Source organism: Paramisgurnus dabryanus, chromosome 10, assembly GCF_030506205.2.
Source record: "Paramisgurnus dabryanus chromosome 10, PD_genome_1.1, whole genome shotgun sequence".
Lineage (NCBI taxonomy): Eukaryota > Metazoa > Chordata > Actinopteri > Cypriniformes > Cobitidae > Paramisgurnus > Paramisgurnus dabryanus.
This window is the reverse complement of record NC_133346.1, coordinates 10,077,399-10,095,359: the sequence shown is the minus strand read 5'-3', so window position 1 is coordinate 10,095,359 and position 17,961 is coordinate 10,077,399. Positions and strand designations below refer to the sequence as shown.

Genomic DNA, 17,961 nt, shown 5'->3' with positions numbered 1-17,961 from the left:
ATGTTGGATCCACGTTGGATTCTGACGTCGGATTTACCTTGGATCCACGTTGGATTCTGACGTCGGATTTATGTTGGATCCACGTTTGATTCTGACGTCAGATTTACGTTGGATCTACGTTGGATTTTGACGTCGGATTTATGTTGGATCCACGTTGGATTCTTATGTCGGATCTACGTTGGATTCTGACGTCTGATCTACAGTATGTTAGATTTTGACATTGGATCCACTTTGGATTCTTACGTCAGATTTATGTTGGATCCACGTTGGATTCTGACGTCGGATTTACCTTGGATTCTGACGTCGGATTTATGTTGGATCCACGTTGGATTCTGACGTCGGATTTATGTTGGATCTACGTTGGATTCTGACGTAGGATCTACGTTGGATTTTGACGTCGGATTTATGTTGGATCCACGTTGGATTCTGATGTCGGATCTACGTTGGATTCTGACGTCTGATCTATAGTATGTTAGATTTTGACGTTGGATCCACTTTGGATTCTAACGTCGGATCTACGTTAGATCTATGTTGGATTCTGATGTCGGATTTACATTGGATCCAGGTTGGATTCTTACGTCAGATTTATGTTGGATCCACGTTGGATTCTGACATCGGATTTACGTTGGATCCACGTTGGATTCTGACGTCTGATTTATGTTGGATCCACGTTGGATTCTGACGTCGGATTTACATTGGATCCACGTTGGATTCTGACATCGGATTTACGTTGGATTCACGTTGGATTTTGACGTCGGATTTATGTTGGATCCACGTTGGATTCTGACGTCGGATTTACGTTGGATCCAAGTTGGATTCTGACGTTGGATCCACGTCTGATTTATGTTGGATCCACGTTGGATTCTGACGTCGGATTTACATTGGATCCACGTTGGATTCTGACGTCGGATTTACGTTGGATTCACGTTGGATTTTGACGTCGGATTTATGTTGGATCCACGTTGGATTCTGACGTCAGATTTACGTTGGATCCAAGTTGGATTCTGACGTTGGATCCACGTCTAATTTATGTTGGATCCACATTGGATTCTGACGTCTGATTTATGTTGGATCCACGTTGGATTCTGACGTCGGATTTACATTGGATCCACGTTGGATTCCGACGTCGGATTTACGTTGGATCCAAGTTGGATTCTGACGTCGGATTTACATTGGATCCACGCTGGATTCTGAGGTCGGATCTACATTGGATTCTGACATCGGATTTACATTGGATGCACGTTGGATTCTGACGTCAGATTTACGTTGGATCCACGTTGGATTCTGACGTCGGATTTACGTTGGATCTACGTTGGATTCTGATGTTGAATCAAGACCCAAGAGTGACCTGACATCAAAACACAACTTTACTCTGATGTCAAAATCCAAATGTAGGCTGTATTTTAAGTCGGTGGATCCAACGTGGATCCGACGTCAGAATCCAACGTAGTTCCAACGTCAGAATTTATCATAAGTTATGTAGAAATTTTGACCTGACCATGATTTACTTTTTTCTTTAATTGCTAATGTAAACTTTTTACCTCACAGACTGAAATTTTTTAGCATTGCTTGGTAATTGGTTGACCTAAATTATACTATAGAGAACATACATTACTATTACCATATTTTCCCCTTCCATTTTTTTGCTAACCATAAAAAAGGTCTTAAAAATGTCTTAAATATAAAACCTGAAAAAACCCTGTACTAAGCACACAGAGGATATGCTACTTACAGTATTATATAGCCTATATGCTAATGCAGTATGTGTTTTAAGTTGTTTCAGTGTGGTTTATTTAACATTACACATGTTGGCATATCTAGTAAGTCACCATGGCATGTAGAAAATCTGCATATCATGCACAATGTTCATACTACTGTACTGTAGATTTACTGCAGAGTAGTATGGTTGTAGCATGGCTATTTCAAACATATCCTGTAGTGTGCAGCATGACTGACCTCTAGTGGCATACAGAGATAGTACATACTTTACAAACATACAAACAAACAGTAATCAGGCCTTCACAGGGTTTGACATTTATTGGAATTTTAACTCAGCAATACTTCACATTCCTCCATGTCCCTTAGTAAATAAGAAATATATACATTAAAGATGTACGCACAAGGCATAAATGATAGTTAATGTTGTAAAAAATGATAATAATAATAATAATAACAATGGTTTTATTAAACAAATGACATTGTCAAATAAATCACATCATGGAGAACTGTGTATTTCATACATGGGATGAAAATGGGTTACTTAAAATGAGGAAAGTCACAAGGTTTTTCCCTATAACTTGGCATCAATGTCGAACGCTAAAACATGCTGTATCTTCAAACAACTTGGCAGAAATGAAGCCACAATACTAAAACAGCAAAAAGCAGAAAAGTCTGGGTGGATTATTTTCAAATGTGCTCTTAAATCAACGCATTACCAAGATGAAATAATGCCCTTCTCATCATCTGCCCACTGAACGGATGCGAATGATATTGCCTGATGTTAGGTATTTAAAAAAATAAAAATAGTACCTGATCATAGATTTGAACCAGTTTTAGTCTACCTGTTACCCTTAAACATTCCATATGGCTTTTGGCCCGTAGTGACATACGTAGAAAATATGAAAAGCACCGGGCGGGCGGATATGTGAACCTCATGGATATGTGAATACTGGAAGGGCAGTGAGATGAGCAAAGGTCGAAGGTCATTAGATAAGCAAGAGAAGGATGGTTAGATGTTTAGGGTCCCTCGCTGATAATTGGTGCGGGAGTTCATGCAGTTGGACTGGACAACTGAAGGTCGGGAGACAGAGGTGGAACGAAGATACCTGCCCTCTCCACAGTCTCACCAACAGCAGATCACCCTCAGTTTTTAAGTAGGACAAAGGACTGTAGGATAGAGAGGTGATAGTGTGAATCCCAATGAGCTGAACAGGTCTACTGTAACGTAAAGGCTTTTTTTGTAAGCATGCAAACTTATGACAAAAATATATAAATCTAAATTTCTCTTTAACTTAGCAACTCTGAATAAATAAAAACGTTTCTATGTTAAAGGATTAGTCCATTTTCTTAAAAAAAATCCAGATAATTTACTCACCACCATATCATCCAAAATGTTGATGTCTTTCTTTGTTCAGTCGAGAAGAAATAATGTTTTTTGAGGAAAACATTTCAGGATTTTTCTCATTTTAATGGACTTCAATGGACCCCAACACTTAACAGTTTTAATGCAGTTTAAAATTGCAGTTTCAAAGGACTCTAAAAGATCTCAAACAAGGCATAAGGGTCTTATCTAGCAAAACGATTGTAATTTTTGGCAAGAAAAATAAAAAATATGCACTTTTAAACCACAACTTCTCGTCTTCCTCCGGCTGTGTGATGAGCCATCGCGACCTCACGTAATTGCGTAATGCCGTGGAAAGGTCACATGTTACATATATGAAACGCACATTTGCGGACCATTTTAAACAATAAACTGACCAAAGACATTAATTAGTATCATTCGACATACAACAACGTCGGAATGGTCCTCTTTCTCCACACTTGTAAACACTGGGGCGTAGTTTTGATACGTCATCCGTGACCTCTTGACGTGATGATGTATTAGGACGAGAAATTGTGGTTTAAAAGTGCATATTTTTTATTTTTCTTGCCAAAAATGACAATCGTTTCACTAGATAAGACCCTTATGCCTTGTTTGGAATCATTTAGAGTCCTTTGAAACTGCGTTGAAACTGCAATATTAAACTGCATTAAAACTGTTAAGTGTTGGGGTCCATTAAAGTCCATTAAAATGAAAAAAATCCTGGAATGTTTTCCTCAAAAAACATAATTTCTTCTCGACTAAACAAAGAACGACATCAACATTTTGGATGACATGGTGGTGAGTAAATTATCTAAATTTTAAAGAAAATTGACTAATCCTTTAACCTATCCTGCATAAAGAACAACCTTTGAAAATATAACCTTAATATCTTTAATACTGACGAGTAAGACCATGTCAAAGATTGAAATCAATTATGAGACTATTTTGCTGTCATATATTACTATAGTACAACCTAAAACAGCATATTGTATTGATATTTGAATAATTATAACAATGTATTATGTAAAAATGAACTTGATTCAATTTTGGAAAATGTTGAAGAATAACCTTTCAATATATAGTCAGTCAGCAGGGTTGGGACCTTGTCACTATCTTCTTTGATGGCAAAAAGAACTATAAAATTAAAAAAAGATATACATATGAAGTTAATGGCCATTAAAATATATAATAAATCCTGTTATAGACTCAATTGTTTATTATTTGGCTTTATGGTGCAATATAAAAAACTTAATGTAAACATACTTTTTGTGAGCATTTGCAAGTCTTCCACAGATGGAGGAGTGCCTTTTTTCTCATATGGAATAACTGTGTTTAGATACTGTCGAGCAAAAAGTAAAACCACTCAAATACTGTTGACATAAGTCTAGTACATAAGAGTCATGTTATTGCTTATATAAGCTAGTTTAGTTAAGAGCATTTACTGAAATGCCCCTCCTTACCTGTCTATCTGTTCCTGAGGTCCCAAAGGTTTGTCTGATCCCTGTCTGGAGGATGTTGGACAGACCCTCCATGCTGAAGCGCTGGAAAACATTAAAACATGAAATAATAAATGCCAGACATCACTCTTTTCCTTGAAAAGATTTCATGAAATATGTATATTCAACCAGAGCTATAACCAAAGCAAAACAGTGTGTTATTACTGATCAGTATTTCTTTATCATTTATCGTTTTCATATATAATGTAAATTCATTTTGTGCTGTCTCTCTACAAGATCAATATCTTCATGTGTAAATTGAGAAATGTTTTTTTTGTTTTAAGTTGTTTGGAAAATTGCCACAGTAACTATTAAAGTATACTACAGTATTTACTATAGTTAATAGTACTATTTAGTAAAATTACTATAACATACTACAGTATACTACAACCCAGTTTACTTTAGTACATACTAAAGTCTACTACATTATTTACTGTAGAAGAACAATTTTCTATAGTTAATACTGCAAAATAATATAGCACACTATAATTATTATACTATACTGTAGTATAATAACTATAATATACTACAGTATAGTACAAAATACTACAGTTTACTATAGTCACAAAGTAAGGAGCTGCTATCCTTGCCTGAAATGTCGTGTTGTGACAGATTCACAAATATAAAACTATTCAGATTTTTTTTTATCATGTTTGATAATAATATAAAAACTAAAATTAAAGTTAAATATAGGTGCTTTGAAGGTGCAGTTTTACTATAGTAAATTGTAGTAAAATTACTAAATTTTAAATCTAAGGTAAATATTAAAGTATACGAGAGTGTTAACTACAGTTTATCAATTTACTATAGTTAATATTACAAAATACTATAATATAATATAGTAATTATACTATACTATAGTATAGGCCTAACTAATTACAGTACACTACAGTATATTTGAAAATACCACCCTTTACTTTATTACTTCCTCTAGGATACTACAGTACATTGTTTTTGAACCTTATCATAGTACAGAAAAAATATTAAAGTATACTAGAGAGTTTACTACAGTATACTACAGCAATTACAAAATACTATAGTATAGGCCTAACTACAGTACACTACCCTATATTACAACATACTACACTTTACTTTAGTAAATATTACAGATTACTACATTGTTTTTAAACCTTATTATAATACAGTAATTATTAAAGTATACTAGAGTGTTTACTACAGTAAAGTACAGCAATTACACAATACTATAATATACTATAGTAATTATACTATACTATACTATAGGCCTAATTAATACACTACACTACAGTATATTACAACATACTACTTTAGTAAATACTATAGGTTACTACACTGTTTTTGAACCTTATTATAGTACAGTAAATATTAAAGTATACTACAGAGTGTTTACTACAGTATTCCACAGCAATAACAAAATACTATAATATATATTACAACATACTACACTTTACTTTAGTAAATACTATAATGTAGGCCTAATTAATACATTACACTACAGTATATTACAACATACCACCCTTTAATTTAATTTAATAAATACTATAGTATACTTCACTGTTTGTGAACCTTACTGTAAATATTAAAGTATACTAGAGTGTTTACTACAGTATACTACAGCAATTACAAAATACTATAACAGTGCTCTCCAACCTTTTTGTGAGCAAGGGCTACCACAATGGATAAAACAATCTGGAGGGCTACTTTTTGATAGTCTACAAAACTTTTTTGCTTTACTTGTTAATTTTATTTTATTTTACTTGTTGATACATTTTATTATTCTTTAAAATGTTAACATACATAAAAGAAGCCAATGTAATATAAAAATATGTGATCATCAATATCAAATTATATGATATCAAATATTGAGCCCATTAATAGTTTGTGCTTTGGCGGGCAGCCCGGTGCCCGCGGGCACCATGTTGGAGACCACTGTAGTGTCTATAATACACTACAGTATATTACAACATACTACACTTAATACTAGTAAATTGTCATGATCCTGCCAATCTAGTTACTCATAATAGTTCATAGTCATGTGGCAGGATCGTGGCTGTACCCATGTTTTGTGTGGCAGCACATGCTGTTTTGTTTGAGTAGTGTGCTGCTGTGTCTTGTCTCTGCCCCGCCCCCTAGTTGTGTTAGTATTGAATTGTCTTGTTACCTGTTAATGTATGCCTTTTGCCCCCTCGTGGGCTATTTTGCTATTAAATCCTTTGTTGAGTTTACCTTTACCTAGCACTTGAGTCCCGTTCTTCCTCAACCATGACAGTAAATACTTTAGTATACTACAGTTTTTTCATGTGGTATGCACTGCTGTCCCTGATTGACATTTATTGACAAATTCACACACATAAAACTATTCAGCAAACGATTGTAGTATAAAAAAGAAAAAGTAAGCTAACTAGTTTCTATGAATGGGAAAATATACAAACATCTAAGATGGCCGCTGTGACATAATAGAGACACGGCAGATGCTCTAGTGAGACTGAGGCGAACTCACAGTTGAAAGTAATCAAATAACAGCAGCATTACTGTAAGGGGAAGCCAGTATTGCCTTCATAGCTCATACTGCAGGCCAACAAATGCTTCCTCTGCTCTTCCAGTAAGTGCTAAGTGCAGCTAAAAAGTAATGAGGCAAGATCCATTAACCTCGGAGAAAGATGTCTGCGCGTGCAGACCGAATGGCAGCCCCTCTGATCTTGAAGATACTGTAAACATCTACATACATCTGCTTACTTCTGCATACATACACGTACTCACCTTCACAGGCATGGTCCCGGTCTTCTCAGAGCGAGTGGAGCCTTGCAGACTCATGGCTTTGTCTTTACGTCTGCGCTTGCTCATTTCCCTCTGCTCCTTCTGTCTGTTCTGGACCTCCATCAGAGCCGTGATGAACGTGTTCTTCACCTCCTTCTCGAACTCCAGCTCGTCACGCCGGGCCAGCTGGGCCACCAGCTCCTCCGAGTACTCTTGGATCGCCATCTCCATCCGACACAGAATGTCGAGCAGCCCTGAGCTCGGCATCAGCCTCAGTCCTGCGCAATGAAATGCAGAAACATTCAGCCACGGTTTTTGCAAGACTTGTACTGTACAAGCCTGTCACGATAGCTACATTTCATTTCAATTTTAGACTTTGGTATATTGGCAAATCTGAGCACATTGTTGAGACCTAGAGGAGATTCGCCCTTTGGAAAAAAATCAGAAGCAGGAAACTTTAGCAAAAACTCAAATTGCTGTCTGTGAGAAACAACTGAATTACTACAGATATCTCGTCATCTATTGTTTTAGTAAGCTATCAGGTATTTTAACTTGTTTTTGCTTCTTTACAAATACTAACATTTTCGAATTCAAACACATGATCTGTTTTCATCAGTCTGTGGGTTGAAAGAATGCTGAAACAACATGTTTTAAAATAGAAACCATCTCTCTCGCTCTATTCCTGGTGAGACAGAGCATGCCAGGTATAAACAGCACCTCCGTATGACCTTGATCTGGCAATATCGATTGAGATATGTTTACCTTACGCTCAGGGTCTCTGTCCTAAAATGACTATCAAACCTTATACAGGGTTCCCACACCTTAGTTAACTTCAAATTCAAGGACCTTTCAAGGATTTTCCAGGTCCAATACCCTCAAATTCAAGGACTAAATGTGGGGACACATTTCAAGTGAGAGCAAGGTTACATCGTGTTACCTTTTAAGATACATTGTTACAGTTCCCTTTCGAGGGAACTGACGCTGCGTCACTACGGTGACACTTTGGGGACGCATCCAGGGGTAAGTGCGTCTGAATGTGTATATCAAATTCAACCATTGGTGAGGCTTAACGACAAAGACAGGGTGACGTGGGAGCCAGGAAGTATATCGCTATCTGAAATATTGCCAAAGACGGCATTACAGGGACGCAGAAAGTATGGCAAGGGAGACGCAGCGTCTCATTCCCTTCTCAGGGAACAACAGTTACATACATAACCCGAGACGTTTTTATTTGTCAAACACAACTATGCAAAAAAAACATTTTGGTATAAATTAACATTTGCATACAGAAGATATAAGCATTTAAACAAACAGATTAGCACGTGTGCTTAAAAAGTCTAGAATTTTTATGATATTATCCTACACTACACAGGGAATAATATGGATTTATTTTTTCAGAAAACCTCTTGCATAAAATAGATTCAAGCACTTTCAATGACCCGTGGGAACCCTGCTTAAAGATAAACATTATCCCTGTACTTTCATCTACAGTATTAAAACAAATGCAGTTAAAGTAATGTTTCCTTTAATGGCTCTCACTTTTTCATCTAACTAAAATATGCAAAGGTACTACAGTACAATTCCCAGTAAAGCTGATGTAGATTTATTAAATGCATCATGAGCACCTTCATAAGAGCAGTTGTTGTTGGAGGCCTGAGACAGCATGTGAATCTCTTCCAGGAGGGAGGGGCTGCTTTTAGACGAAGAGATTCCAGTATCATCTTCCTCCTCTTCCTCTGTTTCACCAGGATCTGGAGAATTTTCCATCATCTCAACAATCTCCTCTATCACCTAGTGATGAAATAATGAATTTTTTTTTTTTTTTGATGAATATTTCAGTGGTGAATATTTCAAATTTTACAGTATCATTATATCACCCAAAATGTGAAACTATCTTATATCACCTTTATGTGCAATGTATTAACTATTACACAAACATGTGCCAAAAACTGTTAAAGTTTTTTTTCATTATCATTTATTATTATTAAAGTTTGCTTTTAAACATTTGCATATATTTTTAGGGAGGTTGACCTGATCAGCTGTAATAATAGGCTCTTCATTCAGACAATTGGCGTTTTCATTCTTCTCGTTCATCTCGTCCTCTTCTTTCTCGTGAATCTTAAAAGCCCAAAATAAGAATCATGAGCTTCATAACAGTTTTATGAGCGTCAGCAGCATTGCTATGAAGTAACAAGGCAAGATTAATGGCTCCATATACTTCCATTATACACACTGACAGTATGCTGAGGAAAGTGCTTTAAATGTTAGTAAAACTCCTGTGGTTGACAGATGTTGCACCCAACAGTGCTGTACAGTAAGATCTTGACTCATGTATAGTATTATAACAGGGCTATAATACAATAAAAAACGTACAACATTATCTAAAACGTCCTGATCAATACATATTTACACGAAATGGTGTCATCTTATATTATTTAGGCAGCCTACCACAAGAACATTAGTGGAACATGATTTCAGACGATGGAAGGATTTCAAAGGACTTTTCTTTGTAGTTTTGTGTTTCTTAAATAGGAACACACCACTTTTTTTTTAAAATATACTCATTTTCCAGCTCCCCTAGAGTTAAACATTAGATTTTTACAGTTTTGGAATCCATTCAGTTGATCTCCGGGTCTGGCACTAGCACTTTTAGCATAGCTTAGCATAATCCATTGAATCTGATTAGACCATTAGCATCACGCTAAAAAATAACTAAAGAGTTTTGATTTTTTTCTATTTAAAACTTGACTCTTCTGTGGTTACATGGTGTACTAAGAAAATTAAAAGTTGCGATTTTCTAGGCAGATAGGCTAGGAACTATACTCTGCCCGAAAATAGTCCCCTGCCATTGAAAGTTACTAAGGGGACTATTTTCGGCTGCTGCTAATAAAGTATATGAAAATTTTATGACGAACGTTTTAGAGTTTCTTTGGGATTTTTTCTGGTATGAGCCATGTCTAGACTAAGTGTATTTGGTGCAAAGCTTGTGGAAGTACTTTGGCTGAACGCCAGGGAAAGTAGATCAGATGGGTTTTTGGCAGTGAGTTACCCTGCTGTACTTTCAGTCCATTTGGAATAAATAAAATACACCACACCCTGAACCCAGAGGGTGACCTCCTTATAATACCGCAGTCATTTTCTCTCGGGAAATAGATGCGATTTTATGATCAGATAACTATATAACATAATTACTGTAGTTTACTGTCCATTAAAAATGTATCTCAAAAGTATAAGGCAAGAGTACTGTACGTGATGGTAAAATCCAAATGTATTCTGTTTAGTAAGTAAACTCTACACACAAATGTACTGTAACACAGTTATGTTAATCTATACATTGTCCATTTGCCTATAGCTACAAAATGTGGTTAGTGGGATGTTTACCTCTTGATCTGAGATGTTGCCATTCAGTGTTTCTGAGATGGGGTCATCCCAGCTGGATACAGAGGAGGGCATGTAGTTGTCAGTCAAAGCATCCCACACGCTACAAGAACACATGCATGAACATTTATATACACAGCGATTCAAACAACACGTACAGTGATGAATATGAAATGTGGAGACACTCATTCTCAGAATTAGGAATAAAACAAGGATTTACAGGAACTGTTGAAAACATGAAAATTCTCTTATAATTTACTTTCCCTCATTCCAGATGTATATGACTGCCTTCCTTCAGTTGAACATAAACTTATAATTTTATAATAACTTTTATAATTTTAATAGTGTATTATATATATATATATATATATATATATATATATATATATATATATAATAAACTGGGCATATAAGAGCTGGGCATAGATTAATCTAGATTAATGTCATACAAAATAAAAGTAAATTTTGGGCATAATATATGAGTGTGTGCTGTGTGTAATTATTATGTATATATAAATACACACACATTCATGTATGTATTTAAGAAACATGTACATGTGTATATATATATTTATTTATATTTTTATATATTCTAAATTATATATAAATAAAAAACGATATTTAAATAAACATTTCTTAAATGTATATATATGTATGTGTGTGTGTTTAAATATACATAATATTTACACACATTACAAACTCATATATTATGCAAAAAATTATAATATATATAATGTAGATTCATCTACTGTATGCCCAGCCATATATCATGAGTGGTGTAGCCTATCGAACTCTAAGCTTAAAATATTAATAATTTTCCCTTACAGACATGTCGTATTGCTTCAGAAGACATTTATTAACCAACAGGAGTAATTAAGATTACTTTAATGATCGATGGATGTGCTTTTTGGAGCTTCTCCATGTTGGCCCCCATTTAAGGCTCCCACCTTGACAGGATTTTAAAGTCCATAAAGAACTGTTTCTAAACACATTTTAAATGTTAGAAATGTATTGCTGAAACACGTTACAAAGACTGTAAACTATGTAGTAGCTAGAAATTTTTTCCACATTTATTTGGGATTATTTGGGCGGGGCTAAAACGATGGCTTAGGGTAAGGGTCTGATTCACGTTTTTAAATGTCCTTTGGTCTGTAGGTGTGTATTACTACATGTTATTATACTACACGATATGCGATACCGCAAAGTAAACAATTACGCGAGTTACCATCTCCAACGTAAATCTCTTTTCGTGCACTACAACAAACACACAGATTGTAGGCAACAGTTTACTTTCTTGGATTGGTGATGTAGACAAGACCGACATTATCATAATTCCTCCCGCTCTGGACTCACAGCTTGTAAGTTAACTCCTTTTAGCAACCTTTCAACCTTTTGAATCTTTCAAATGTGGTAAGGAGCGTCACATTTCCTGTTGACATCATAGGTATTCAGGACAATCACAACGTACAGATTAGCTGGCCAATCAGGGACACAAAGCTTTTCAAATCTGTGCGTTTCAGGAAGAGAGTAAAATCTGAAGCTACAAAAATGTACGGTATGTGGAAAATAATGTTTTTTTTAAATACACAAAATAACGTTGTTTTTAGAAATGAAATAGGTGCTCTTGAATGATGCACTGGAGCCACTGAGAATAGCTCCGCCCCTAAAAAAAAAACTCCACGCAAGCATCCATTCAGGCAGCAACTTTCCAACAAGTGGGCGTGGTTTCAGCGCTGACACGCTGAATTGACACGCTGTCCTGCCTAATTTTTCAAGATTTTGGTAACTTATTTAATTTACTCAGTGTTTTTTTAATCATTCAAATTATATTACGCAGACTAAAATAAAACTATTGGTTTGTGTTCAACTGAAGAAAGGAAGGCACGAGAGAATTTTCATTTTCGTTTTGTGAACTATTCCTTTAAAAACATATTAGTAGCCTCATTAATTATTACTAGGAACTTCAATTAAATTTATTTGACTTTTTTGTAAAATGATACAGAAATGCTGACTATTTAAAACTACACTATTTTAACATTTATATAGAGACAGATCTGGTGTACAATTCTCCAGCATTCATTGGCACAACAGCATTTAAAATGTCCTCATGTTACTTTATATTTGTATAATTTTCACATGAAGTAGCTGCTTGCTGGGCTTATATAACACAGGGTAGTGACAAAGCCCTCTATCTATTCATCTGTACACAAAAATGAGTCTCTCCACACTTTGTGCTTCTGTCCAGAAACAAGTGTCTATTCACAAATGTCCTGATCTCTGAGGGCACACGGACACAAACCCACCGACCTCCATTCCAAGCTGGTACAGACTCGTTGTCTACCCATATTTAACTGTCTGGTGCTATGTCATTCAGTCTGAAAAAACTTAAAACCTGCACGGCTGATGTTTTATGATTTCATATACCAGCTTCAGGTCCTGTAAAATACTGAGAATTCATATAAGCACAGGGACAGATTTGTGTCTGAACTCGAGCCAAGTACAAAACCCACGGGCAATGAGAACACATCACAGCGGGAGATAGGCCTACAGAAAACAACACGCTAACAAATCATAAATCAACTAGATATTTACGGCAAAAACAAATGCGTATTATGAGCAAAATATGCAAATGATAAAAAATTTCATCTCTAAAAATAATGCAAATTGTGAAAGTGGATCTGCTAGTGTGAGATTACAACCAAATGCATAACTGTATGAGCAAATCCTGTTTTCTACCATTATGTAGATCTAAAATGTATCGATTTTCATATTTTAATGTATTGTTTATTTGCTGTAATGCCTCTTAATCAGTGAAATACGCATTATGTGTTCGTGTTAAATCAACACAAATGTGCGCTATATTTAGACTAAGGTTTTTGTTCCCTCATTTTTACGAGATGTCTCTGATTTAACAGCAGTAAATGTTGACAGGCTTGTCAGCATAGACACATCAGGCCAAACAAAAGCACTGAGGCGTAAAACAATTTGCTGAATAATTCACAGCTGAACCATGGACACATACACACAGAGAGAGACAAAGGGCGTTGTTGTGCAATTTGATTGACAGGAGAGTTGGCATTGATGTCAGACATAGCCTCACTTTTGACTGGCTGACATACTGGATGGATATTTTTTAACTAATTGTATATACAGATCAAAATGTTTTTGCTTACTCTTCATCTTGCAGCCGTTCCTCATCCTCCTCAGCATGTGATTGGTTGCGTACAGGTGCCAGACCCTCTGTCTTGGTGTTGTAGTTGTGGAAGCACACGTTCAGCTTCTCGTCAAACTCGTTGACCAGGTCCTCCATGGACTTGAAGCTCATCATCTCAGAGAAGTTCTCCAGCTCGGAGAAGTCCTCACGGCACAGCGGGGCCAGAGGAATGGTTTTGTGCGGCCGGTATGAAGGCTCTGTATCAAACTCCTCCATCTTGTAGGACCGCAGATCCTCAAACTCCTCATCCAGGCACACCAGAGGGGCCTCCATCCTGATGCCCTCTTGATCACACAGTCGCGTAGAGGTCGTGACGTAACAATCCTGAATAACAGCACAAGTATGTAATCTTAACACAACATAAATACTGAATGTGGAATCATAGGGACACTCCGAGTTTTTTGAAAATAGGCTCATTTTCCAGCTCCCCTAGGGTTAAACATATGAGGTTTACCATTTTTGAATCTATTGAGCTGATCTCCGGCTCTGGCGGTACCACTTTTAGCATAGCTTAGCATAATCCATCGAATCTGATTAGACCATTAGCATCGTGCTTAAAAATGATCAAAGAGTTTCAATATTTTTCCTATTTAAAACTTGACTCTACTGTAGTTACATCGTGTACTAAGACCAACAAAAAATTAAGTTGCGATTTTTCATTCTGCTGAAATAATCAAGGACTTTGCTGCTGTACTATGGCGGCAGCAGGCGCAATGATATTACTCAGTGCCCGAAAATAGTCCCCTACTATTGAAAGTTACCAAGGGACTTTCTGTACATAAGAGTCAAGTTTTAAGTAAGAAAAATATTGAAACTCTTTTCATGTATGAGCGTGATGCTAATGGTCTAATCAGATTCAGTGAATTATGCTAAGCTATGCTAAAAGTGGTACCGCCAAACCCAGAGATCAAACAGATATAGAAAGTTATTTACTGTACATAATTTAAAGAACATTCGGTGAAAAATAACCTTGATATGTTTAACGCTGACTGAATAAGGTCATGTCAAACATTGAAATCAATGTAAATTTAAGGACTTAAATTAAACTTTCATGCTTCAAATCTCATGATGAGATATAAAACTTTAGCCTGGATTTCCCAGACCGTATCACATATGTAACTTAAATAAGTAAAGTGGCTATACATATAACTGTAAACTATGAAAATTATCCTAAAAATGTGCATTAATAACGTACCTTACGTAAATTACACGTTAGGCAGATGATTTTATCATCTGAAGTAACTTACAGTTAATTCAGTCCAAACGTTTTCTCATTAGTTATGTTCCCTTGGATCGAGCCTGTGACCTTTGTAACTCAATGCTCAGTTGAGCTACAGAAACACATACTTCATCTAAAGTATGCATTAAATCTATATTTTCTAAAATAGATTTTACACAAAGCTGCTTTGCAACAATGCAAAATCATGAAAAGTGCTGTAGAATTTTTTTTTTATAACAAATTAAAACCATTAAATGACAGACATGCCAAAATGTAGCTCCAATTAAAATACACAGGTTGACGTCTCATTAAAATAATTTTGTTATCTTTGACTAAGCAAGCATGGCATGACTGCTTAAGTGCATACTTAAAAAAGAGGAAAAGTAATTGGGTTTCCTTTTCGATGCGGTTGGTTGATTCAGCAGAGTCATGGGGATTTTTCTCAATAAATTATGGTACTCCAGGGCTGCTAAAGTCAAACAGCAATCATTTCTACTGCTTATACAAATGTACATTCCTAAACTAATGCTTGCTCTTTAAATATTAATAAATGCAAGGGCATGCATTAGCATTTACTCTGCAATCATTAATGCCTGATATAATTAAAGATATATATATATACCATTCTTTAAGAAAAGGCTCCCTTCTAAAGTCAGAACCCAAGTTCAATTATGTGAAATTATATAGCCACACTTTAGTTGTAGTTCACTCCTCCATTTTCAGCCTGTTTCCATGAATGAGCTCCAAAAGCTTTATCAGGCTTTATGTTAAGCTAAAAGCTGAGGATAAAAGCCATTTAAAACAGGCTTGCATAAAGCTGTAACCCATAACGTTACATTACTCAGCAGTGTCATATCACTAATGCTATAAAGCACCCTATTTTCTTAATCTTATTTATATTTGTGTGTGTTGTGTCTGTTAACCACACATTTTTAATTTTCTTCCTTACCCATGAATCTATTTCTGTTTCCCCCATAATTTTGTGCTTGTGGACTACTTAAAAATGTCTTAATATTAAAAACCAATGACCATATGTAATGTAATGTTAGGGTGATAAATTGCTGCACTTGATTCACACTTCCTATTAAAGGAGAATGGATGCAGCCGGCAGGGGTGTAAATAGCATATTGACCTCAAACTAATCGATATAACACAAACTGTGGCAATGGAATAAAACACTTTTGGTACTGAACAACAGTTTCCGCTTTGAATGACGTAATGTAAATGTGCATTGCATTCTTTATTTATCAGTACATTGATGAATGACAAAATAATGTGTTATAACAGAATAATTTCAATTAAACAGAGGACAGAGTGAATTTATGTACCCACTATGAGTTTTGCACCAGGTGTGACCTATATCCTGAAATATGAATGTGAGCACGTCCATGTCACAAGATAAGATCAATGTAACCAGCCATGATGAGAAGAAATATGGCGGATGACAAAAAGCATGCCAGAGATAAAATACAACATGACATATCAGTTCTAGCTGAATAATTATTATGATAATTAAAAAAAATAGGATAAAATATGATAGATGTTAATTTTTTATTGTCTGATTCAGATAAATAGTTCAAATTTGTAATTTGTAATTTTAATACACCAAATATCATAACTAAAACAATCATCAAGTCTAAAATCTTTACATACAAAAATAAACAATAAATGAAATGCAGAAACAAGAGACGCATATCAAGGTTATCCCACATCCCACAGGGAATAATGGGAAAACAATGGGGGGATGGAAGCAGTGCATGGAGGAAAGATAGGCAGGAACAAATTACCTGCAGAAGAATCACTCCTTGTGTTTCTGGGTAGAACGAGCCCCTCCTATTCCAAACCGATCAGACCGAAACCACCATCAGCAGATCTTGATCACAATGAAACCAAACCAGACACAGTCATTCCCATCACACACACAAAAAGACAGGATGGCTGAACTGGAAACACTGATCCGGTCCACGTCGTCTCGTCTAAGCCGGGGCTCAGTGTTGTTTTCTGATCATTAAGAAGCAGCCGTCCTCTCTTCTTCCACGGAGCCTGCGCATTGCTACGGCAACTGACAGAATCATCCCGCCCCTTCCCCTTCTGCTCCTCTCCTCATGTACCTCACTCTTTCCCTTTGTCTCCGCCCCCTGCTTCCCTCCCTTTCCCGCTCTCCTCATCTGCCGTAAGCCAAATCCCTCCATATTCATGAGGAAGGGCAAACAACATTGAGAGGAGCTGTGGTAGGGCTTTATTCACACCTTGCTGTCATCGGTCACATCAGGGGCCTTTTGGCAGGATGTCCCGTTCATTAACCCTGAAAGTACACTCGAGGGATTTTCAATGAGGAAGTCATGCATACGGATTTCAACATTGGATTTTTACTGTAAATTATTGCAAATGAAACTAGGACAACAAATGTGCCAAGCTGTACGCCAAGCGATTTTGCTGGCAGATGAGCAGTTGCACATGAATAATATTGAGATTAATATCAGTGAGAGATCATACAGTTGGGTCTATAAATAAAATGCTATTATTTTGCAGTTTTGGAAAAGTTGGGTCACACACATTGCACTCTTTAAAATGCCCAACGTTGGGTCAAAAAGGGAGAAATCTAAAAAACCGAGTGATTCTTGCGAAATTAGACTTATGAGGTGTCATTCATGAAACATTTTGATAAAAAAAGTAAATACAAAGTAAGAAGAAACAAACATCTCTTCATGTACTATTTTGCACATGATTTCAAATGATATCATACAAACCAATTTTGTTGTTTTTTCCACATTTAAGGGGAACATTTTCATAACCGCAACGTGTCCATGACTGGATTTGACATGGAAATATTTAT

At 36.0% G+C, this 17,961-nt stretch overlaps 1 protein-coding gene across 2 annotated transcripts; it reads right to left on the bottom strand.

Annotated features, from left to right (window-relative positions):
• Positions 1 to 2,011: 2,011 nt before the first annotated feature.
• Positions 2,012 to 17,217, bottom strand: fez1 (fasciculation and elongation protein zeta 1 (zygin I)). 2 transcript variants are annotated; one of them, XM_065259540.2, is made up of 10 exons: positions 16,913 to 17,217; positions 13,866 to 14,230; positions 10,696 to 10,747; positions 9,346 to 9,432; positions 8,940 to 9,105; positions 7,318 to 7,592; positions 4,543 to 4,623; positions 4,346 to 4,421; positions 4,151 to 4,216; positions 2,012 to 2,886 (listed from the first exon to the last, which is right to left on the bottom strand). In XM_065259540.2, exons 2-10 carry the CDS (start codon positions 14,177 to 14,179, stop codon positions 2,870 to 2,872), a joined length of 1,134 nt encoding a protein of 377 aa, XP_065115612.1. In that variant the 5' UTR covers positions 14,180 to 14,230; positions 16,913 to 17,217; the 3' UTR covers positions 2,012 to 2,869. The 2 variants fall into 2 exon arrangements, with proteins under 2 accessions (XP_065115612.1, XP_065115606.1); XM_065259534.2 differs by having other exon boundaries at positions 10,696 to 10,795; positions 16,913 to 17,216.
• Positions 17,218 to 17,961: the final 744 nt, after the last annotated feature.